This window comes from Lutra lutra, chromosome 1 (genome assembly GCF_902655055.1).
Source record: "Lutra lutra chromosome 1, mLutLut1.2, whole genome shotgun sequence".
Taxonomy (NCBI): domain Eukaryota; kingdom Metazoa; phylum Chordata; class Mammalia; order Carnivora; family Mustelidae; genus Lutra; species Lutra lutra.
In genome coordinates, this window is record NC_062278.1 from 15255617 (window position 1) to 15280201 (window position 24585).

A 24585-nucleotide genomic window follows, 5' to 3' on the forward strand; every position below is an offset into this window, starting at 1 on the left:
TGTGAAATAAATAGGCTCCTTGCTCTGAAGTGCTTTTAAAACCAAAGATGTGGTTTCCAATCACATTCCTGGGGGTGGGAGTGGAGGAAAGAGGCTCTTATGGTGTTATTTTCTATCTCCATGTTTACTCTTTTTATTTAGCAAGATGTGAACTCAGAAAAAAGATGCCAGAAAGGTATAATGAACACCTATATGCCTTTCATCTATGTTCAGCTTGTAATCCGTTGACCACATTTGTTTTAGTGCTCTGTGAATCTCTCCATATAAAAGAATTACTACAATAATAAATAATAATAGTAATAATTAATAGAGTTGTTGAACCATTTGAAAGTAAGTGACAGACATCATGATCTTTTCACCCCTAAATGCATTAGTATGCCTTGCTTAAGAACTAGGGCCCTCCTGGTTATAGCCACACTACAATTACCAAATACAGGAAACTTAACACTAATACAATACTATTATATACAAATAGGATAATAGTTCTTAAAGAATGCGCTGCATAGATGACAGAGTCTAGGGGAGCAGGTGTTTGCTGGCCAGAAGGACTCATTGCAGGTTGTTCTAAACAACTGTGGCTTTCCCAGGGACCAGAGGGCACCATGGTTTCCCCTCCAGAACATGGCTTATCCCCAGGCACAGACAAAGCCCTCTGTGCTGCTCTTGACCAATGGTGTTGTGGGCCCTTTGGCTTTTTTTACCCAGATGAGAGGGACGCAGAGCCAACTTACCCAACTCCCCGCCCTCATAGAAGTCACCTGTGCCCAGGTACACCTCATGCCCTCTCCCCACAGGAAAAGGCTGATGGAGTTTGTTGGATCTGCACTGATCTCTCTCTCTCTGGTCTCTCTTTAGGTAGAAAGGTGATAGATAAAGAGATGATATACACACACCATATTATAGTTTCTCTAACTGACACAGTAATTGCCCTTACAGGGTTTTTTTGTTTTGTTTTTTGTTTTTAAATCCAGGATCACTCATTGAATTTAGTTGTCATCTCATTTTACTCTCCTTCGGTTCAGCCTTCCTTTGCCTTTCGTGACCTCAACATCACCAGCAATCTGTGTTTCTAAGGCTGGACGGTGAGGTAAAAAGATTGAATGCTGGACTCACAGGCAACAATTTTAAACTCTTGGTTCCTACTATCTTTACGACCCTGACAAGTTACTTAACCGCTCTGAGACTCAGTTTCCTTGTTGTAAATAATGAAGTTAGTAATGCTTACTTCACAGGATTATTGGAGGATTAACAACTGTGAAAGTCTAGGTCAGTTTTATTCCAGAATGTCCCTCAGTTGGGTTTGGTTGTCTCCTCAACTGCATTTTATTTTTCAAGTCCCTCCACCATGGTGGGCTAGAAAGACTACAACCATCACCACCATTTTTGCATGATCCTGTCTGTCCTCTGCAGCTGGAGTCCCATTCTGGGAGCAGTGGGTCACTCAAGGCTAGCTTCCAAACACAGGATGACCATTAGCCAAGTTAGGAGTGGTGCCTAAATCAATTTTCTTTCCCTTTGCTTAGCAAATCAATTTTAACTTCACAATGACTGCAAGTAATTGATGGATTGCACAAAGTGCAAATAAACGGGAAGCTTTTCTCTAATTTTTTTCTTCTGGTGGAGGTGGAGGGGACTTTTAAATTATAAATTCTACAATGTCTGCTAATGAAGGCTTTTTTTTTTTAAGCAAACAATTGCTTTGGGAAGAGAAATGCAAACCCCTCTGTCCCACCCTCATTCTTCTTCCCACCGCTTCATCTATAATCTTCAAATCTGCTGAGCTCTTCCTTCCCGAGGCCAATTCACCTGCAAGCAAACTGAGAAAATTAGGGACTTAGTAGTGAATATTTCCAAAAGATAAATTTAGACCAATTAGAAACTGGTCTTTTGTACTGAGTTGTTCTCCTTTCTCCTCTATTGGTATTAAAATAACTGTCTTTAGGGAAACAGTGATAAAAATGCATGGTCACCTTTTTTGAGGAGGAGAGAGCAAAATGTCTATTCATGGCCTCATTTGCCAGCTAAAGGTTGAATGCCTTATGCAAGTCCAAAGTTTTCTTTCTCTCTTTTATTGATCCAGATACTTATTCATATAGCTAGTTAGTCCGTCATTCAGTCAGTTAGTTGACCTGAAATCCCGAAGTCAAGGAGGATTACTGATTTGATAAAAAGAATCAGAGACTGGGAGTCAGAAGGTAGACCTGGCTTCAAGGTGTGGGCTTAATGACCTGAATAAGACCTTAGTGTCTTGAGCAGGTTACTCCATCAGCCTCTATCAGCCTCAGCTCATGATTTATAAAAATTGAGTAGTAATTGTTACTCATCGATGTCACAAGAATTGATGGGATAAAATCCTTTTACGGGCTTTTTTTTTTTTTTTTTTTTTGCTTTTTATACCACTTTATTCCAGTCTGAGGATCTCAATATAAAACTAAACTCTGGTGAACCGTTTTCCTTACTAATTCTGAATTACTGTAAATTTACAAGTTCTGCTAGCAGTTCAACACTTAAATAGATTAAGTCATCTTGGACCCATGGTAGATTTCGTGTAATGAAAATACCTGAAACAATTAGGGCAATGTGCTGAGCTGATCAAAATGAAATGAACGTTAGAAAACAAGGCTGCAAGATTATTACTAAAATATTGCAATACTTACATTACAAATTACCAGAACATTGTTTATTATGGTTCTAGCCATGTAGGAACAACTGAAACCCCTTTCCTTTCTTTTATTTTTTTTAAAGATTTTATTTATTTATTTGACAGAGATCAAAAGTAGGCAGAGTGGCAGGCAGAGAGAGAGAGGGAGAAGCAGTCTTCCCACTGAGCAGAGTCCGATGCGGGGCTTGATCCCAGGACCCTGGGATCATGACCTGAGCCGAAGGCAGAGGCTGAAGCCCTTTTCTTAAAGCAAGATGGGTTCATGTCCCACACTCTAGGTTTAGCATGGGGTTTGGCATATAATGAACATCCGGGAATTGTTTTCCCATAAAAATGAATGAACGAAGCAAGAAAATATATTCGACTTTAAAATACCATTAATATGGGTTAGTCACCATGATCAGAAGATGCACTTTATATGAACATTCCATTCAGCAAAGAACAAAAGAGCAGTTTGTTGTAGCACATGAAATGCACTTTTCAGTGGTCTTCCCATTTTATTTAAAGGCCACACTGATCTCCTTTGTGATCATGCTCCAGTATTAAAAAAAGCGGCGGGGAGCAACTATGCAATTTCAAAGCAGGAGGGCAAAAAAAAAAAAAAAAAAAAAAAAAAAAAAAAAAAAAAAAAATGCAAATGAGACTCAAGTAGCCAGGAGTAAAGAAGAAAGGAGAATGAGTGGGTCCCTATTTCTGTTTTTTCTCCATCTCATCAAATAATCCAAAATTCTCTCTGTTCCCTCAGCACCAGCAATCTGTGTTTGTAAGGCTGGACTGTGAGGTAGAAAGATCGAGGGCTGGACTTACAGGCAACAATTTGAACTCATGGCTCTTGCTAACTGTCTTTGTGACCCTGATGTTACTTAACCACTCTGAGGCTCAGTTTCCTTGTTGTAAATAACAAAGTTAGTAATGCTTACTTCACAGGATGATTGGAGGATTAACAACTAGGCAATCCCATGTGCTTGGTTTTCTTCCATTTTTAGTACTTATCAGTGGCTCAGGACTAGCAATTCCAGAAGTGAAGAGGGTAAGTGGCTCATTACTGGTACCTGTGAGCCTTCAACCATGCTGATTGGCTTGAAAAAAAGCAAGAATCCATGAAGGCTACATTCTAACAATTTCGATTCTCATGTAAAAAAAAATTTTTAAATAATGAGCAGAAGATCATGTTATGGTTCTACAGATCCTAACCACTACCACCCCCCGCACCCCGCTGCAATTGCTCGCATCCATTAGACTCTGAAGAGCAGCTTAATTACAAAGTTACCGCAACCTACCCAAGATGTTAGAGGAATCTTTTAATATCTGACCCACAAAATATGGTTTGGGTTGAGGGGGTGGATAACTAATTAAATAAAATAAGAAAATGAAAGACATGTATCAAGTCCAGAGGTAGCTGGCATCCATGTTCATGACAGTTCATACCCAAGTTTGCATCTGAATATGATAAAACTTAACATTTCTTATTGACTACTTGAAGTTGACAAATCTTAAAGACACAGAACTGTGTAATAATTTTTTAAAAGAAGGTTCAATTTTCCAATGTAATGAGAGTCCTCGAGTGAGAGCCAAAATCATGCACTGTATCAATCACAAGTTAATATTGGGGAAATAAAACAAAGGCTTTATATAGCTGTTTGCCTTCCCCAGTAAAGGATGTCTGTTAAAGAATGGTAGCTCAGTAGATTCACATTTGTGGTAAATCAAATATTCTGTTAAGTTAGTTGGCTGTGTACACTTTCCAACAATTATCGATGGTAGATTTTAAAGGAATTTGTTTCTGCTTTTATTATCATAATCTCTAAAAACTCTATAATCTATCTTTTTTAATCAAGAAAGGATTTTCCACTTTAATATTCAATCATATTAGAAAGAAGATGTGATGAGCCATTTCTAAATAGTTTATATGGTAGGAACTGGAAAATTATATAGAAAGCCCAGCTAATTAGCTGGAAAACTGTATGCTATACATTAATACTCGATGAAAAGCTTACAGAGGTTTTCAGCCCCAAGAAATTCTAGTATTCTATTGTCTGCTTGTTTTTTTTGTTTTTTGTTTTTTGTTTTTTTAAGCAAGCATTATCCATTTCATTGAATACCTTTAGAAACTTCAGGCAACTTTTGTTTACAAAAGTTTTACAGTTACAGACTTGGTTTATTAAAGATTTGTGGTGTTGGCCGAAAGCTGGAGAGGATAATTGCATTTAACTAAATTCAACATTCACTTAAGAAAATTGTGTTCCCAAACCACACATGCCCACAAAAGGAAAATACAATATAATCTACCACAGAAAGGGAACTGACAAATGAGAAGTCAATAGTGTAACCTTTTGGAAGGTGGTCACTTGCTACATTTTGGGAATGATAGTAGTTTGACTGCAAATGGCAATAAACAAATCCCCTTCAGACAGAACGGTCTGTTGCATGATGGAATGTCATTTTCCAGGTCTCATTCGTCTGCAAGAGCTCATCAAAGCTCCCTCTAGATATAACATTAAGATCAAAATCCGCCAGCTGCCCTCTGGGAATAAAGATGCCAAGCCTTTGCTCAAGGAGATGAAGAAGGGCAAGGAGTTCTATGTGATATTTGATTGTTCACATGGAACAGCTGCAGAAATCCTTAAGCAGGTAAGAGGGGTAGGGAGGGGTGAAGTGGGGGGGTGGATTTGTTCATATCTCTTTCTCAAAAATGCCATCTGGCTTCACTCAGTGCAGCGTGATGAAACTGCAGCAGTCAGGTTTAGGATGAGGATTACAGCTTTCAGAACACTTTTAAAGGATTCAGGGAGTTCATAGGGTTCAGGGAATTCAAAGAAGCCACCTGTTGGATACAGTTGTAGATGTGGGGTCCTATGTATTGGGAGGTGTGTAGATCCTGTCAGCAGAGAAGGATGGCATTTCAAGGCTATTAAACATATTTTCTTTTACATCTCTTGAAAGGACTGAGCAGATTTCATTTACGTAACACTTGACTTGTCCTAAATACATCTTCCTCATGGCAAGACCTCTTTTGTCAAACATGTAGGATTTTGAGCATCGTGAAAAGAGGACACAGGGACAACAAAGAAAAGATGCTTCTCTCTTCTGACTTGTCACAGACTATGAGCTGCCATGCATTAATCTTGATGAATACTGTGGGTGGAAACACTTGATAAATTGTGAAATCGTGGGGCACCTGGGTGGCTCAGTGGGTTAAGGCGTCTGCCTTCGGCTCAGGTCATGATCCCAGGGACCTGGGATCAAACCCCGCATCAGGCTCTCTGCTCAGCAGGGAGTATGCCTCCCCCCTTCTCTCTGCCTGCCTCTCTGCCTACTTGTGATCTCTGTCTGTCAAATAAATAAATAAAATCTTAAAAAAAAATTGTGAAATCGTATGTAAATGAAAGATGTTAGTAATGTTAGGAATAATGAAAACAACAGGGTAATCATTCCTGAGCACTTCAGGATATAGTACTAGCCTAAGGAAGATAAAGCGTAGACTCGTGGTCCTCAACCCAGAGTGATTTTGTAACTTCGGAGACTTTTGGCAATGTCTAGGCACATTTTTGGTTGTCATATTGGGGACAGTGGCACTCTCCTGGCAACTAGTATTTAGAGGCCGGGGATGCTACTAAATATTCTATAATGTGCAGGACGTCCCCCACAACTAAGAACTGTTACCCTAAAATGCCAGTAGTGCTGGGGTTGAAAAACTCTGGCATAGACAAAGACAATGGAAAAGGCTAGCAAGGTGCTTAAAATAGATGCATTAATAAAAGATCAAGGGACAAATTTGAAGAAACATGGGAAAAAATACCCAGGTCATATTTACGTGGCCTTAATGGGTGTCTCTCTGTATTTAATTTAAGCAGTTATTGTGGCATAAGGCAATGTTCTTATCTGAAATGACAAACCATTATTGTACTCCCCGGTTTAAAAGGTTTGCGATGTGCTATGTGGTTGAGTGGAAATGGGCACTAATTTCACAAGTAGACCAATCCCCTGCACAAATGTAGAGCTGCAGATTTCCAAATCACTTGGGAGAGCTCTTAGAGCAGCCATCCCGCATGACTCTCCAGTGCTGGATCTCATATTTGAAGGGCATCTCTCCGAAGCCATTGAATTCAGAGTTGAGTCTTTAATTTCACTGAAAGTAGACAATCAGGAAAGTTGACTAGAGGTTTCCGTTATCTCCTGGATGATTACACTAAAAATCTATTTCAAATCATAGAACATATTTTAAGTTGCAGTTGAAAACAATCTTAGAGTGACACCTGGGTGGTTCAGTTGGTTAAGTGTCCGACTCTTGATGTCACCTCGGGTCTGGATCTCAGGGTTGTGAATCCAAGCCCCCATTGAGCTCCATGCTGGGCATGGAGTCTACTTAAAAACAAACAAACAAACAAAAACTGAGACATTATCAAGGCTAATCTTCTCATTTGAGAGGATCAAGAAACTGGAACTCAGCCTCCTCTATCCCACCCTGCACCTTATCCACTATGAAATGTTGCTTTTCCAGTTAGGAAGAGAGTATGTGTTACCAACTTTTAGGTACAGTTGCATTAACAAATCTTCAGATATTATAATTAAAATGATCTCTCATTAAAGAAAGCAAGCATGTTGCAGTGATGTCCACAGCTCACTTTAAAGGTAAAATAAATAGAATCAGCCCACTTTATCTTAAGGCTTCATTTGAGAATTTCAATACAGTTCATTAAAGTGTGTAATGGGGTGTGAACCAGAACTGAGAAAGACACCCAGATTTTATGTGTAGCCCTCAAAATGCTGAGAAGCATCTCTTCCCAGGAGTCTGTTATAACAGAGACTGGGGACTTCCATTACATTTAAGAGAATGACTTGCCGATGAGTCTTTTCCTGGTGAGATACCCATTTGGCTCACATAACTGGCAACCTCTTCCCTAAAGCACAGGCTTAGAATGGGCAAGCCTGGGAAAGAGCTGCTAGAGTTTTTCCTCTATTTCAATAAATATGGATGTAATGTTCTTTTGACGCAACTGGCTCTTTCCTGGTAGCATAGAGATTACATCATTCAAAGACCAATTTTTTTTTTAAGATTTTATTTATTTATTTGACAGAGACAGAGATCACAAGTAGGCAGAGAGGCAGGTGGCAGGGGTTTGGGGGGGAAGCAGGCTCCCTGCTGAGCAGAGAGCCTGATGCGGTGCTCAATCCAAGGACCCTAGGATCATGACCTGAGCCAAAGGCAGAGGCTTTAACCCACTGAGCCACCCAGGTGCCCCAAAGACCAATTTTTTAAACAACAAACCAAAAAACCCTTCTTAGTGAAGCACACCCAAGAAGTGTCTCCTGGGGTAAGGGAGTGAGGGATTAGTTCAGCTTTGTTTTAGCCATTGACATGCACCCTTTTGCCTCAGTCCTTGCCATATCATATTTTATCTTGTGTTACTCTTCCTCGTCAGGTGCATGGTAAGATTGTTGTGAGGCATTGCGGGAAACTACTAAAGAGCATGTTCATCCAACTTTTGTTGTAGACTATTGAGCTACAGATGGGGGCGGGGGGCTCCTGGTTGGTTTAACCAGGTTTAATCTGGACCTCCAAGAAGCTGTGCGGTTGGAAAGTGAGATTGAAGACCTCAGGACTTTGTATTAATGTCAAAATGAGGCCCAAGTGCTCCGTGTGATCCAGCTTGACTTGACCCATTAGCTTTGGGCAACAACCTGTAGAAACGAAGAGACCTCTCCTCTGTCTGCCAAGCGTGTCCCTAGGGAAGCTGGAGAGTGCAGGAGTTCAAGGTCCTAATTCTGGCCACCATTCAACCAATCTCTTCCTACCTCTTCTACCGAAGTGCAAATGATGGTGCCTGGCATCCTATATACTGTCTTATGCAGCCTCAAATAACCCCAGGGTAAATTTGGTATTCTCAGTTCAGAGTTGAAGAAACTAAAGCTCAGATACGTTAAGTGCCCCAACTAGGTCACTCTCTGATTGGCCAGGCTGCCTCATGGTCTGGAGACCACCTATTATCAGAGCCTGTGTGCCCACTTTACCATGAAGGACCCCCATTCAGAATGGATAAGCCTTTCCATTTCAAAATAAGCTTCCAGAAATGTCTGGAGAAAACACAACCACCTGCTGCTGGTCTCCTTCAGAGGATATTAATATTAATAATTCCTGCTTTTTTGGTGACTAAAATCATTGCTGATAAAATTTTCTCTGCCAGGTCAACTTGGCTTTCTTCTCAAGTACATTTCCCATTATTTCCGTGCATTTCTCTGCACCTTCATCATATTTTACTACTTTTTAATGATTCTTCAGGAAAAAAAAGAAATCAAATGCACTTTAAAGAAGATATCTGACATTTATCTAAAAGTAAAAATTGGGGAAAAGCCTATAGTTATTCTTGGGCATGCTAATCACTCCAGCAAAGTAATTATTTCTATTCATATGAACAAGTGCTATATGATGAGAATCTGAAAAGTTATTTCCCAAAAATTAGTTAGAAATTCAAATGTCAAGTCTCAGAGGAACAGAGACTTCATATGAATGAACTGTCTTCGTGAATTTCTGTAGTCTGAGAGTGGCTCCAACAACCAGCAGCACACACAGGGGACCCATCCCATTACTTGGTGTCCTCTTCTCTCCCTGTGCATCTGCCACCTCCCAGCTGGTGTCCTGCTGCTTCACAAGGATACTCCTCTCTCCAAGCCTGTCTCCAATGTGGACACTCCCAGTTGTCTACAACTCTTTGCTTTCACTTCCTCCAAGTCCCACTCTATTCCCACTGACTCTTCAGTGCCACCTTATCTGCCCCCTTGTTGGCTTCTAAGTGTGATTCTACCAAGAGAGTGCTGATGGGAGGGAATTTAAAGGTAAGGAACTAGATAAGAAGACTGTACTAGCATGCCTAAAATGTGCCCAGTTCCATGCTGGGTGTTAAGAAACTATCTCCTTGGATCTACACAGTAATTTTTGGTATAATTAGTTTGATCCCTCTTTTGCACACAAAAATTGAAGCTCAGGGGCGTCTGGGTGGCTCGGTGGGTTAAAGCCTCTGCCTTCGGCTCATCATGATTCCAGGGTCCTGGGATCGAGCCCCGCATCGGGCTCTCTGCTCAGCGGGGAGCCTGCTTCCTCCTCTCTCTCTGCCTGCCTCTCTGCCTACTTGTGATCTTGGTCTGTCAAATAAATAAATAAAATCTTAAAAAAAATTTGAAGCTCAGAGATAGTAATAATTTCATCTACCATGTGATGAGTATGTTCTTAATGCAAGCATCCCAGCATTGACTCATTTGTTGTCCATATTCCCTAGAACACTATAACCTCCAAGGGGATAGAAACCTCCTTTGTCTTGTTCTCCCAAATCCCGAGCATGTACATTACTTGAAACATAGCATTCAATACTGCTCTGTTGAATGTGTAAAGGGCAAGGGTGAATGAACGATCCAAGAACTATACTAGAAGCTCTTGATAAAAGCAATCTCCAAAATCACCTCCCTTCCATCTGACTTAGTGTACTATATACTCTCAACTCTGCCAAGGCATTTGAACAAGTTGTTCTTCTATGCCTCAGTTTCCTCAAAGGAAGGTTTTATTCAATCCCCGAAATCCTATATTAAGAACTGTAATGCATTTCAGCCTACAATTCCACTTCCTGAAAATAAATTTGCCTCTTCAGAGAAATGCATAGGCACTTTCAAATCCTGTAATAGGATTGAGAAAGCAAGTCACAATTTCAAGCAGGGTAGCCGGAATCCTAATGCTTCCCTGATAGAAAGGGAGGAAACACTGTGATACTCCATCCAGCAGGGAAGCTGCGTCCCTGGGCCAACTCCCTGAGCTGGAGAGCGGCCATACCAAGCATGAACATACTGTTTCTGACTCAGGAAACCTGCTCTCTTGTTTACATGAACAAGTGTGTCAGAAGAGAGACTTCTTTCCCCTCACAACACTTATAGCAATGAGTATGAAACTATAATTGAGCCATTAGTCTCCATAAAACATTTTAGTACCAAAATATTTTGTGGAATTATATCACATTTTCTCCTGTCAACATTTGTGCGCTCTTGTTTTTATTTTTTTTCCTTTCTGTCAATTAGCATAACAAGGCCAGGGAGAAAATTCTTTTCTTTTTTTTTTTTCTTTTTTTTTTTTTTTAAATCCTGGCTTCCCTCTACTAGGACATACAAGGGCAATGCTGATTAATCAAATAATTTTATGCATTGATTCTTTCTTCAGAGAAGTTGAACCTATTGCCCAGGACTGGGATGAAGAGAGGTGGTTAGAAGGGGTTCATTTCATGTTTCCACAGGACAGAAGCACTATCAGTCTTTACCTCTCAACACAGAAAACAGACAGTCAAGCAGTATAACTGTGATGTGCCAAGAGGTTATAAACCTATGTTTGGAACCCACACCCACTAAGTCAGATATGTAACCCCATCTCTAATCATACACACACAGAGTAGGCCAAAGACCTTAAGAACTACCTCTTATGGAACTCCCTGGGTGCCAGGCACCGTTGCTAAGAAGATAAAATGCATCATTCACTTAATTTTTATGAGAAAATTCTATACACAAGAAACTGACAGAGCTCAGAGAGCTTTTGTTACTTTACCAAGGTCACAGAGCCAGCAATGGCTAGGCTGGGAGGCTGGGATTCGAAACTTACCTCAGGATTTAAAAGGGAGGAAAAAAAAAAATCCCAATCTGCTGCTGTTATATACACTAAGATGCCAACTGATTCTCTTCACAGTAGACCATGGAGCACATTCTAATTAGACTCTGTACTCCTTTAATGCAGTGTTTCATTCTATTCTCCAACATCCCATCATTTGTCTAGTTTACATAGTCCTTAAGAAATGTTGATTATATTGAAACCAAGGAGAGACTGTAGTAGAGACACAGCAGAAAAATTCACTTTTCATTTAACACATATTTGTTGAGCACTGATTGAAGGTGAGAAAGATACAACAGTAAAAACAACAACAACATAAAATAGATCCCAGCCCCGTTGATCAAAAAAAAGAGCTTGAAAATTAAAGTCATGGAATGTGGCTCCCCAATGCCCACAGACTGGTGAAATACAGGGAAACTCATTTCTACAGCAGGAAGGGACTGGGACGAGAGTCTTAGACTGAAGGTTGGTAGATCCAGTTGCAAATTCTGCTCTTGCCCTAATAGAATAAAATAATCGCCATTCATTGGGCACTCACTATGTGCCAGAATATGCTATGCATTCCACTAGGATATCTTCTTATCCTCTCAAAATATCCCATGTTATAAATGAGATAAATGAATTCCCAGGTCATCCACCTAATTAATGGCAAGGCTGGAATTTCAAGCCAGGGCTTAACGTGGCAATGATTTGAGTTTCTTAGGTCTTTTAAATATGCTGCTTTGAGCAAGACCATTGATTCTTCTTCAACACAGTGACTTCATCTGCAAAATAGGATTGTAGGATTCTAATCTTGCTAAAGTTCTCTTTTGCTCTGAGCCTCCATGCATATAAGTGATTAGGAATCCTTTTCCCAGTGTCCAAACATAAAGAATTTGCACTCTGCCTTGTACTTAGTAGGCTTTCAAAGAAATGAGGGAATAATTAAGCAGTTCATTTTCTTTTAAGTTCCTGGAGTCCTTTGGTAGCCTTTGAGACAATTAATTGAAGTTCACTACTTTGGCTAAATCCTGACGATGTAATAATGGTGACTCTCAATTTATTCTAACAGATGATAATGTGTAGTACAATATATAATTATTTTGGCAACACATTCTCAACCCAATTGTTTCTCTCAGGCTGATATTAAAATCCATTTACATTTCCTGAGCATAGAGTAAGTTTTGGTTGTAAGGAGCGATTCATAGATATGAGAATGTTACTTAATATGCATAAGAATTAATTGACTTCTGTGAATAACTAATAATGTAGTGAAAGAATTTGCAATGTGTCTATACTTTTAGTGCACAGGATGCCCAAATTGCATACTTGGAAAAACTTCCAAACAGTAGATTTGGAAAAGGGTGTAGATTTGTTTCTATCTAAATTGAGAGGTAATAAAAATCACATGTATGCCTCAGAAATACTCTAATGCTTAATTCCAGCTACATCAGAATTTGGTTGTAATAGCTGATAAGAGAAATTATGCTTGCAAAAGAAGTGGGGGTAATTTAGAAGGAATCATGTTTATAACTTGAATATCTGATATCAAAGCATGTCTTAAACCTTTAGCAGGATTAGTGAACCTCGGCATTATTCAAAATTTGGGGAATATTTATTCATCTCCATGTGCCTTTTCCAGGAGAAAAGATCCATAGCTTTTATCAGATTCTCTAAAGAAGCCTAAGACTGAAGTAGGCTAAAAATCACTTTGCTATGTTAACCACATCAGCTTCTTCAACCCTTCATAAATGCAGATTTTACCAAAAGAATCTTCCCACCCTACTTTCCCCATGACTGTTAGACAAATCGTTCTGCTTAAGGGTGACCACGTAGGACTAAATTTCACTATTTATTCAGCTAGCATATATTAGATGTCTTGTATGTGTTAAAGACTACACCAAGGTAGGGGGAATAAAATATAATGAAAAACTCTAGTGTATTGGATGCGTTTATTTAACAGAGGACTTTGCGATCCATTATTTGCTACATCTGTAAAATGGGAATGTCATAGTACATATCTCACATTGTTCTGAGAGAAATAAATATGACAATGCCTATAAGGCATTAAGCCCACTGCTGATGCATGAAATATTCCACATGTGAGAGATTACCATCAGCAATATCATTAGTGATATGTGCCTAGGCAAAACTACAAGACTGATCCAGTGTTTCCCACTGCTAACCCTGTCACTGCATTACTTCTTAAACTTTGTAACCATGGTCCCCAAACCTCCTCTCAAGCCTGACTTTCCAAGCCTCCTTATTATACCTTGCTCAATGTCATTAAATCTCCACACCAAATTTAACACACTACATTTACTCCTCTACCATTCTCCAGCCAGTTTTCCAGAACTACTTTCTCCTCTTGCCCCTGTTTTGGTGACCAGAAACACCAGCCAATTGTTGAATCCAGAAACCTAGGAGTTCGCTTGACTCTACCTTATCCTTCCTATTTGTGAGTTACCAAATGTTGTAGCTTCTGCCTTCTGAATATGTTTCAGATTTCACCTCCTTTCTTCCATCTCTGTCATCATCTTTCTCCTACACACAACAATTGATCGCTCTGTTGCAAGCCCCCCTTTCTCCCCATCCAGCATCCATGTAGCCTCAAAAACTGTGCGTTCCAAATAAAAAATGTGACCTCATTCTTCTCATTTGAAATTCTTGGGCCCTCAACCACCACACCCGCATTGCCTTAAGGCACAACCTTGTACAGCTAGGTCCAACTCTCTGGACAGAAGGCTCCCTCAAAACTACATGGGCAGCTTATCAAGTTCTCTTAGTTTGGGAGTTCATTTCTTATGATAAAGCTCCAACTCCTGTGGTTCTAACTCTGGTCTCACCAAACAACCATATGCTTTTATTTGGGTTCTCACTGAACAGGAGAACTTTGCACAAATTATTGACTTTCCAGGACACCTGGGTGGCTCAGTCAGTTAAGCCTCTGCCTTCAGTTCAGGTCAAGATCCCAGGGTGCTGGGATTGAACCCTGCATTGGCCTCCTTACTCATCAGGGAGCCTGCTTCTCCCTTTCCCTCTGCCTGCCACTCCCCCTGCTTGTGTTCTCTCTCTGCCAAATAAATAAAATCTTAGAAAAAAAAATATTGACTTTCCTGCCACATATACCTCCTATAATCAATTAGTAAGTTAACATAGCACAAAGAACCCAGGATTGAAATCAAACCTGGGTTCAACTGCTATAACTATGCCCTGTCTTTCAAATCTATAAATTGAAGAAAGCACCTTCTCTCCAGTAGTATGAATAAACAAAACAAAACAAAACAACTCAAAACCAAAACCAAAACCAAAACCTATGACAGCAGTGAGCACTTTGTAACACTCAGAAAACAGTCACTATGATCATTATTGTTATAGCTTAAAAATATAAGCTTGGTTAATATGAATAGATGGTTCTCAGCTGGGCCTGCATGTGAGTATTACCTGGGGAGGTCTGAACACATACCAATGCCTAGACAATATCCCAGACCAAATAAATGAGAATATTTACAGATGGGGTACAGGCATTGGTGTTTTTTAAAATACACTGAAAAACACTCATATAAATAGTTTCTAAACCTGATATTTATTAAATAAATTGACTAAAAGTCTGAAAAGCTGAAGAACGGGACCCAGACTCATGATGACGTCACTCGTCTATAGCTATCTCATGAAACCAGCAAGATCACTATTTAATGGCTGCATGCCCATCTCTCCCTCAAATAGTTATCTTCAGAGTAATTGGAGATATAGTTTTTGTTACCACCATTAGGAAAATAGCTTGTTGCAAAAAGACTAAAATGTATTCAACATCTTTATTTTGTGAATTTTCCAGGTTTGTTCAGTACTTTGTGTAGATTTATTCAACACTTTGCTGTTCAAACTTTTCTTCCATTGTGCTCTTCTTTTTTTTTTTTTAAGATTTTTATTTATTTGACAGACAGAGATCACAAGTAGGCAGAGAGACAGGCAGAGAGAGAGGGGGAAGCAGGCTCCCCGCTGAGCAGAGAGCCCAATGTGGGGCTTGATCCCAGGACCTCAGGATCATGACCTGAGCCAAAGGCAGAGGCTTTACCCCACTGAGCCACTCAGGCACCCTGTGTTCTTCTTTTTTAAGCATCATTTTCCCACCAGTGTTTCATGGATGTTGCAGAGGGCTTATTCTTTCCGTTCATGTAATCCTCCAAAATCCTTACTCTCTCCTTTTGCTGGGTTGCCTGTTTCATTCGGCCAGGGGAAATCTTTTCTCCTGCTCTATTGTCAGCAATCCATATCCCTTAAATATCATAATCTCTTCTGTTGTGCACCTGGGTGGTACAATCTGGCTCTTCTAGTGGGGTGATGTCCCAGAGTGAAACTAAACCTCATTGGTTTTCATTCCACTTATTAATATCTATTAATATCAGTTTCCCTTCTCCTCCTGGCCAAACTTCCTAGAGGGAGAAGCTTAAAAAATATTAAAACTTAAAGATACTCCCAAACAGTATGGCCATTTCATCTGTCAGCACTTTGTGGAAAATGCTTTTCTTTCATTTCTCTTGGAGGCAGGAGGAAACTGGCCTGGGTTTGTCCATGGCATAGCACCCCCTTCCAGAGGAAGGAAAAGCCCTAGACTCTCTTTGTGGGCACCTTGTATCCGTACATATGCACATCGTTAGCATGTGTATGTGAATGGAAGGACACAGGAAAATTTAGAATGTTTTCAACTTCAAACACTTTTCTCCTTGACACATGTACTTGCTATTACTATACCAAAGTGGTGCTATCTCAGGTGCTGGGATCATAAAAGATGAGCAGATGTGGTGCATTGCTTTCCTATTGCTGCTGTAAGAAATTTTCACAAATGTGGTGACTTAAAACAATACAAAGGTATTTTCTTACAGTTGTCACAAGTCTGAAGTCAAGGTGTGGCCAGGGCTGCATTGCTTTAGAAGGCTTTAGGGGAGTATTCAATTCCTTGCCTTTTCCAGCTGCTAAAGGCTATCTTCATTCCTTGGCTTGTGGCCCCACCTCAGTGGCCTTCCCACCCCCATCTACTTTCCTATCACCTTCTCTGCCTTCTGACCCCCTGCTTCCAGCTGATAAGAATCCCTGTGATTATATTGGACCCACTTGGATAAGCCAGAGTAATCCCCTCCAAAATTAAAATCTTTAACTTTATCACTTCTGCAAAGCTCTTTTTTCACATATAAAGTAACATTTTAATAGATTGTAAGAATTAGGATATGGATACTTCTATGGGACCATTATTTAGCCTACTCCATAAAGAGTTCTATATACCTAATGCTATTTTCTATGCATTCCATTGTTACCTTTGTAGATATAGGTTATGATCATTTATTTTGACATGAGTTGTGGTTTTTTTTTTTACAATGATAAAGACTGATCTCAAGGCCTACTTATACTTAGCTTGTTCTACTAAAAGTGTGTTGTCAAAGAAGAATCCTTCTCAAAAGGATAGTGTAGATGCAGCCTACAGTACCCCAGTTGGCAGGTAAGAAAGAACTACACCCTAACTCTCAAACCTTCTTCTTAAAATCACTGCTCTGAAACCTGATACCATCCAACTGATTTCCTAAAGATTATTCTTATGTAGAAATAACTTATTTCTATCTTGAGGTAAAACCATTATTTTAGCCACATTGCATGTCACACATTTGGAAGTTGTTCAGTTGAAATTATTGACTAAAAACCATGTCTAATGGCTGACAATTTATCCTGATATTGAGAAGGCTATAAAAGGAGCAATACTCTTTAGGTAGGCCAATATAAACTTCTAAGACACCTATTTTTCAATGGAAAGAAGCAGTAATAAAAACCTTTATAAATATTACAAGAATACTCAAAAATTGCTCAGGAGCACTCCAGTTTCCATTTTAAGTTTCTGCTCTTACCATAGCAGCTGATGCCAATTATTTGTGACATACGGTTTGCCCTTAATAATAGATGCTGAGAATTTGAAGAGGATTTTTTTGTTATTGCCTCTATAGCACTGCATTGCCTTCTGAAAAATGATCACGTTGAAATATGGTACAGGCTACTTGAGATACCAGGACATGTTATTGGAAGACTTTTACCCAAAGACTTTCTAGGTATCTTATAGGCCAACTGTGTCACCAACCACAGAAGTTACAACCCACAAACTATGTTGGTCATCTTCATCTGGACTTGAATGAGGGCTCTCGAGACAAACTAAAACATGATCTTTGTGCTGCTCAGGTGCTATGTGATAATCCATCTAAATCCAAGAGATAGTCTTTGCTGAGAACAACAGGACTACACCAAGGAAAGTCAATGGTGCTGTTAACAAGGTCATGAGTGTTCTGTTATAAAAGCTCCAGAGAGCAGATGGGCTGAGGTGGGGCCACCCTTGTTAATGAGTAATAACTATGTATCAGGGTATAATAATAACAGTGGGACCATTAGAATTATCCTTTGGAGGGGCGCCTGGGTGGCTCAGTGGGTTAAGCCGCTGCCTTCGGCTCAGGTCATGATCCCAGGTCCTGGGTTCGAGCCCCGCATCGGGCTTTCTGCTCAGCAGGGAGCCTGCTTCCTCCTCTCTCTCTGCCTGCCTCTCTGCCTACTTGTGATTTCTCTCTGTCAAATAAATAAATAAAATCTTAAAAAAAAAAAAAGAATTATCCTTTGGAGAGTCAACTGCCAATGAGTTTTATTTTATCTTCTGGTGATTCATTTTAACTACAAAAGGAAGAAATTTGTAATTATTTTCAAGCCACTGAAAAAACAGAATAGTCATGTGGCACTTCCATAATAGTATAATCCAGAGAAACTCTTCCAATAGGTATGAGTCACCCTTCCTCTTGCTGGTCTAAGGAATATGTCTTCTAGATAACATGGAATATCATACATAGGCAAAGTATTAAGACTTTTAGTCTTTTGGTATTTTTCTCTGTGTTAATCGGGGTTCTCCAGAGAAAAAGAACCAATAGGAGATAGATGTGAAAAGATGTATTATGAATAGGTTCACCTGACCTGGAGGCTGAGAAGGCCCACAATCTGCCATCTGCAAACTGGAGACCCAGTAAAGCTGTGGTGTAATTCCTGTTGGAGTCTGGAGGCCTGAGAACCGGAAGAGCCAATGGTGAAAATCCTAGTCCAAGAGCAGGAGAAAAGCAAAGTTCCGGCTCAGTCAGGCAGTAAGAAAAACGATGCATTCCTCCTTCCTCTGCCTTTTTGCTCTATTCAGGGTCTCAGTGGACTGGATGATACCCACTACATTGCAGGGAGTGGGGGGTTCATCTGCTTTATCTCATCTGGAAACACACTCACAGACACACCCAGAAATAGTGTTTAATCTAGGAACCCATTGGCCTGGTCAAGTTGACACATGAAATTAACCATCATAGTCTCTTTTGAATTTTTATAACTGATTCTGCAGGGACATAGAATATGATTAACTCTGAATATTATTTTATTGGAAGCCTTTTCTGTTGCTCTGACCTAACCCAGCTACGTGAGACCTGAATAGTCCATCCCTCTTTATGTAAAAAAGATCTTTCAGCTTCTCCCAACCATGATAATTTATTATGTGCTATTTATTTATTACACAAGGAATTAACTCAGCCTAGAAAATATATTTGAAACAAAGTGGTAAATACTTTTTTTTTTTTTTTAAGGAGAAGAGTTGGAAAGAAGGAGGAAATTAGATAAGAAAGACAAAGCTGAATGGTACTGGCGCACATAAAATATATACCTTGTATTTCTACTTGTTGCTAAAGGAGAAACCACAATTTTCACCCTCAACGCCCCAGCATACAAAACAAAGTCATAAAAAAAAAAAGAGTACTTACATGCCTTGCAATACTCATGAAACAAGAAATTGTATTTATTCAGAACAGAAACAGCTTGCTATGGCCCTTATAACTTCGTTAGTCACCTATCAGGGTGAAATCTCTAGAGGGTGACCTATGTCAGTACCTTTCCTCCCTCCATGGCCAAAACCAGCACATGGCCCCACCCAAGAGGGCCTACACAAGAGGGCAGGAAATGCAATCCTGCCCTTTGCCCTTCCAGTTGGGAAATTGGCAATGGCACAAATTATGTCCAAACTATGGGTCTTCTGAAATCAAGAAGAGTAGTAGATACTCAGTCTATCCCTCTTATAAATATATAATATTATTGAAAGGGCTGGATTTTTTACTATCAATCTAAGTCAATGATATGATGTCAAGAGTTATTTAAAAAAGAATAATTCTGTTAAGAAAAAACCATTATTAAAAGAACCTATTAGTGGAAGCAATGAAGGATAATATGTCATCAATATCAATACTATTGAACAGCCACATTTATTACACATTAGTGTGTGTGATGTGTTGTGTTTTATGCTGTTAAAAATGATTTAAAGATAGCCAGAACTAGTTTCTGGCAATACTGCCTTGGTAAAGTATACATTGCCTAGGTCAGCACCGCCTGTCTAGTCTGGCAGACAAGCACACTATCAAAATTCAAAGAGGGCAGTTTTTCTAAGGAAAAAGTGAATTTTGCAAAGATTAGAAAACTCCCCATATCATGACTATACTTTTTTATTTGAAAAACTGACATTTATCTTGATGTGACATTTTCTTAATCCCTTAATGACTTTTAGTTGAAATACCAACATGCAGAGAGAAAATCGTCATGTGAATGCAATACTTTTATTTATAAAGTATGCTACTATTAAATGACAGAGCTGCTAGTCCAGACCAGTCCGCAGACTCTCACATGGACAGTTGTTTAAAAAGCACACTTTTGGTGCCTCTGGCTTTATTCTTACCCAGAAGCTTTTCATTCACCTGTGTCCTAGAGAGTCCACAAAGGTGGCAGATGAATGATTCACGTCTATACCTATTTCTTAATTCCCCTTTCTAGGATATTCAGGGGAAGAACCAGGAGGCACAGACCCAGGCACTAGGTAGGGAAAGTCAAGAACAGAGATTTTTTGAGTGTGCTAAATGAAAAACATACTCAGATGACCCAAGGGTTCTTTCTGCATTGAAAGTAGACGGGCTAGCTGAATATTCACTGCCTCCGCATAACTTTTTTCTAGCATTAAATAAGAGGTGTATCAAATGAATACTTGCCTTCAGGAATTAAAAAGTAACAAGAAGGATTAGTTGAGTGGTTGCTTAAAAAGGGAGGGGGGAATGCCTATGCCCTCAACTGGTAACTAAATGTCTCCATTATCAAATTTTAAAAAGAAAAGTCAGCCCACGTGCAAAGCTAAAAATTCAGGTGCCTTTTTGTTTCTTTTTCAGTTTCAGAAACAATATTTTGAATCTCAGTGTCCAGCTCTGTATCTTGACATAAAACTTGCCCCATCCTCTCTGAAGAGGTAGTCTTGGCTGCAATTACACTATCTAACGACCAAAGCGAAAAATTGGATTCCTGACTGACCCCGGCAGGTTAGCTCTTTATGCTTCAATGATATAAGAGACCAGCTAACAAGACCTCACGATGCATGGCTTTAAACATTATTGATGGCCCTAAAGCAATTCTACCCCTTTTAAAATTCTTTTGTGTGCCTGGTCTTGTTATCACCATAGGAGTGACTTATACACGGTGGGCTCACGATTCAAGAGAGTTTCTTGTCATTTGTCTTACCTTCATGACATTACAATTTCACTAAATATTCCTCTGGTCTCTACATTAGCAAACAGGGCAAAAGCAGTACAGGATTCATGTGCTTCGTGCTGTCAACAGATACCCTCTTCATTCTTTATCCTTCTTGTGTAAAATCATTCAAGTTTACATATCTTGGGCACTTTCTAGGACCTCTGATAACAGGGGTTGCCTTTCCTGAGATCTTTTCAATCCCTCTCTTCTGTTGAAGTTGATGTGAATGGACATGTTTTCCATGGAGCAGTGTTTTTCAACCACTGCTGTGGCAAACAGAAACCCAGGCTCTGCCCTGGAGAATTCCAGTTTGGGATGTCTCTGTGATGGAGTTGAAGAATATCTCATTTTAAAACCTCCAGAGGGGATTCTCATTTGCATTCAGTTTATAAAAGTTGTGAGGATAACGCCTTGGAAATTTGATTTCTGAGTCTTCTCCATACGTTTCTATACAAATACCAAGAAATGGCACCCAAATGGTCCTTTGCTGACCTCCCCCAACCCAAGGAAGGTGATACTCTTGATTTAGAAGACATAGAAACCTTCCCTTATCTCCAAATCATTTGCAACTGTTTCTATTCAATGGACACTATTTTCAGGAATCTAAAAGTAGGATCACATTCTAATAAACTTACTCTACCTAGAACCCTTGTCCTTTCTCTTCACCTCTTTTCCCCATTCCCTACCAGGTAAAAACAATACACAGAATATCTAGTCCAGAACTGTCAAGGTCCCAAGTAGGTAACTGAGGATCAAAATTAAGAAGCAGTGTGACATTTGTACAAAATAGTCCCCAACCTTCCATCTAGAAACAAATCCTCTTTTCCCCTACTCCTACTGTGGGATAAGATGGGAAAGCAGTAGAAAGGCTTCAGAGATATGCATATGTATAAGCCCTCATTTAAATATATCTACATACCAGTATTGCAATTCAACATTTAATGAGTTCTCTGAGGCAGTATGATAAATATTAAAGCTAAGGAGATCAATAAAATATCTAAGCATGGGGTTACTAAGACACTTAGGCAATAAGGACAGCAAAACACTGTTATTAAGGTCAGATCCAAATATTAAATTTGTTGCACATAAACTATTTTTAATTTTTTAAAATTTAAATTAGACTACCAATTCAGTGAAGATCGAACGAACATAGTCTAATGAAAGAACATTGGATGGAGGTTAATGACCTGAGTCCTCATCTGCCCACATCAGCTCCCTATCAGCCACTGATCTGTCTCAGGTTTCTGATGTGCTGAATCTGTGGTCTTCCAAAGCCCCTTCCTGCTCTGTGTCGTCAAGATATTGCAATTGCCCTGCTAATGATCTATTTCTTATTGTAATTCTGTTTCTGATTCTTTCCCCTTATTTCTTTTTTGCAGATTCTGTTCATGGGCATGATGACTGAGTACTATCACTACTTTTTCACAACCCTGGTAAGCACTTCAGGTAGAAATGTATTCCATCCAATATAGAAAATGTCTCCAGTTATTTCAGTAGTCAGCCCCACCGGTGTCAGAGGCAGGATATTGTCATGGGGATTCATCTTACCTTCTTAAAAATCCTGTAAATCCAGAAATGCTGAACAGCAGGTTCTTTCTTTTTTTTTTTTTTAACTAGTACCAGTGCATGTGCATCTGGAAAGGGATTTAAATGATACTTTCATTAAATAGAAGCTGTCAAAGTACAAACTAGTCATAAAGAAGAATCACCTACATTTTTTGTATACATTAGAAGGCACACTAGTGTATCTCAGCTTTTTTGATCTTATATGATTTACCTGCCTGTGTCCAGTAGATAGCTAGGTTAGCCGGGGTCACCGACCAGATGTTTTGAAGATCATCAAGAAAAGGAGCATGGGAGATGCTTTGCACAGCGAACATTTTTCACCACTAAAAAAAAAAAAAATCATGGTTCTGAACCTAAGAAATTCAAAAGAGACTATAACATCTTAAATTTTGAGATTTTCATATCAAGGAAGAATGATTTAGGGTATTTAACATATCAAAATGATGTGATAGCTCTCATTCAATTTTAAAAATCAGACACACACAGACTTCACTTTCTCATAGGAGAAGAAAACACATAACCAACCTTTTTTTTTTTTTCTTAAAGATTTTATTTATTTACCTGACACACAGAGATCACAAGTAGGCAGAGAGGCAGACAGAGAGAGCGGGGGAAGCAGGTTGGATCAATGCAGGGCTGATCCCAGGACCCTGAGAACATGACCTGAGCCAAAGGCAGAGGCTTAACCCACTGAGCCATCCAGGTGCCCCTAAATTTCTTTAGATTTTTTTAAATGTATTGTCTGACAGAGAGAGACATGGCAAGAGAGGGATCACAAGCAGGGGCAGTGGGAGAGGGAGAAGCAGGCTTCCCATTGAGCAGGGAGCCTGATGCATGGCTCCATTCGAGTACCCTGGGATCATGACCTGAGCTGAAGGCAGTGGCTTAACCCACTGAGCCACCCAGGCGCCCCTCATAACCAATCTTCTTTGCCAATCTGTAATGGTATGTTGACTGCAATCTACCTAGGTTCTGGGAAATTTCCTAAGAGTTTATTTTACGAAATAAAACTGGCAAGGTAAGCTGGTGAGTAAGGGAAATAAAATAATTTGGAACAAGAACCAGGCAGCTGTCCTTGAATACATACCACTGATGGAAGCAGTGAATTCCACTCCTCGCTCAAGTATCTCTGGGACCGTGAGATCAGTGTTCCAGGGCAGGTGCCAAAAGCATCATTGTTCCAGAGCTTGGGGTAAGGGAGTGGGATGCACGGCAGAAAAATCTTAAACTAAACTTTCCATGATCTTCCCTCCCTCACTGATATCCTAATCCGGGCTTCTGTCAGAACAGTTGAAGAAGGGGCGCCTGGGTGGCTCAGTGGGTTAAGCCACTGCCTTCGGCTCAGGTCATGGTCTCGGGGTCCTGGGATCGAGCCCCGCATCAGGCTCTCTGCTCCGCAGGGAGCCTGCTTCCCCCCCTCTCTCTGCCTGCTGCTCTGCCTACTTGTGATCTCTCTCTCTTTCTGTGTCAAATAAATAAATAAAATATTAAAAAAAAAAAAAGAACAGTTGAAGAAACCCCTAAGAACTTAAAAGCATCTTACTTAGGTCACAAGTACAGCCCTTCCTCCATCACCATGAACAACTGGGTTCTGCTCAAGACAGCATGGACACCTGCCTCAGAACTTTCTATCATCCCACTGTACACACTCCTAAGAGCTGGTTTTGTTGAGATTTGAGACAATGAAATCTGAAAAGCCTGGTCTTCACAGAGACCCTTCGGAACAAACAACTTGCCCTCACAGTCTTGCTTTTTTTCATCCTTACCGACAAGCAGATGTTACAAACCAGACCCTGGACTTTCCATATTCTATAATGCATAGGAAGCTCAATTTGTGGGCCAACCTAATTTTGTACCTGTGTATTGTATTTATTTTAGCGTACCTCATTAAGTACTGTGGAGCCTGTGAGGGGTTCCATATGCATCCTGGAATTTTCTGACTTCTTGTGGTTTAAGCAACTTTCCTTCCATTCATTGAGCATGCTAAAGGAAATCATTCCTTTTAGGGTCTTATTCTTTAAATTTGCTTCCTTAAGCATTTTCCTTGGGTTTTGTCTGCATTCTGCCACGCTTTTTATATTCTTACCATTCTTGCCCATGAGTACTGACAAAACTTAAAGAAAAAAGA

General features: G+C 39.8%; 1 protein-coding gene across 3 annotated transcripts in view; it reads left to right on the forward strand.

The window, feature by feature from the left end:
- Positions 1-24585, forward strand: part of GRIK1 (glutamate ionotropic receptor kainate type subunit 1) — a 395219-nt gene that overhangs the window by 258494 nt on the left and 112140 nt on the right. For all 3 annotated transcript variants that reach the window (XM_047721195.1, XM_047721204.1, XM_047721214.1), the window contains exons 4-5: positions 5112-5293; positions 22271-22324. In XM_047721195.1, the coding sequence (XP_047577151.1) occupies positions 5112-5293; positions 22271-22324 (236 nt within the window). The remainder of the gene's footprint in view (positions 1-5111; positions 5294-22270; positions 22325-24585) is intronic.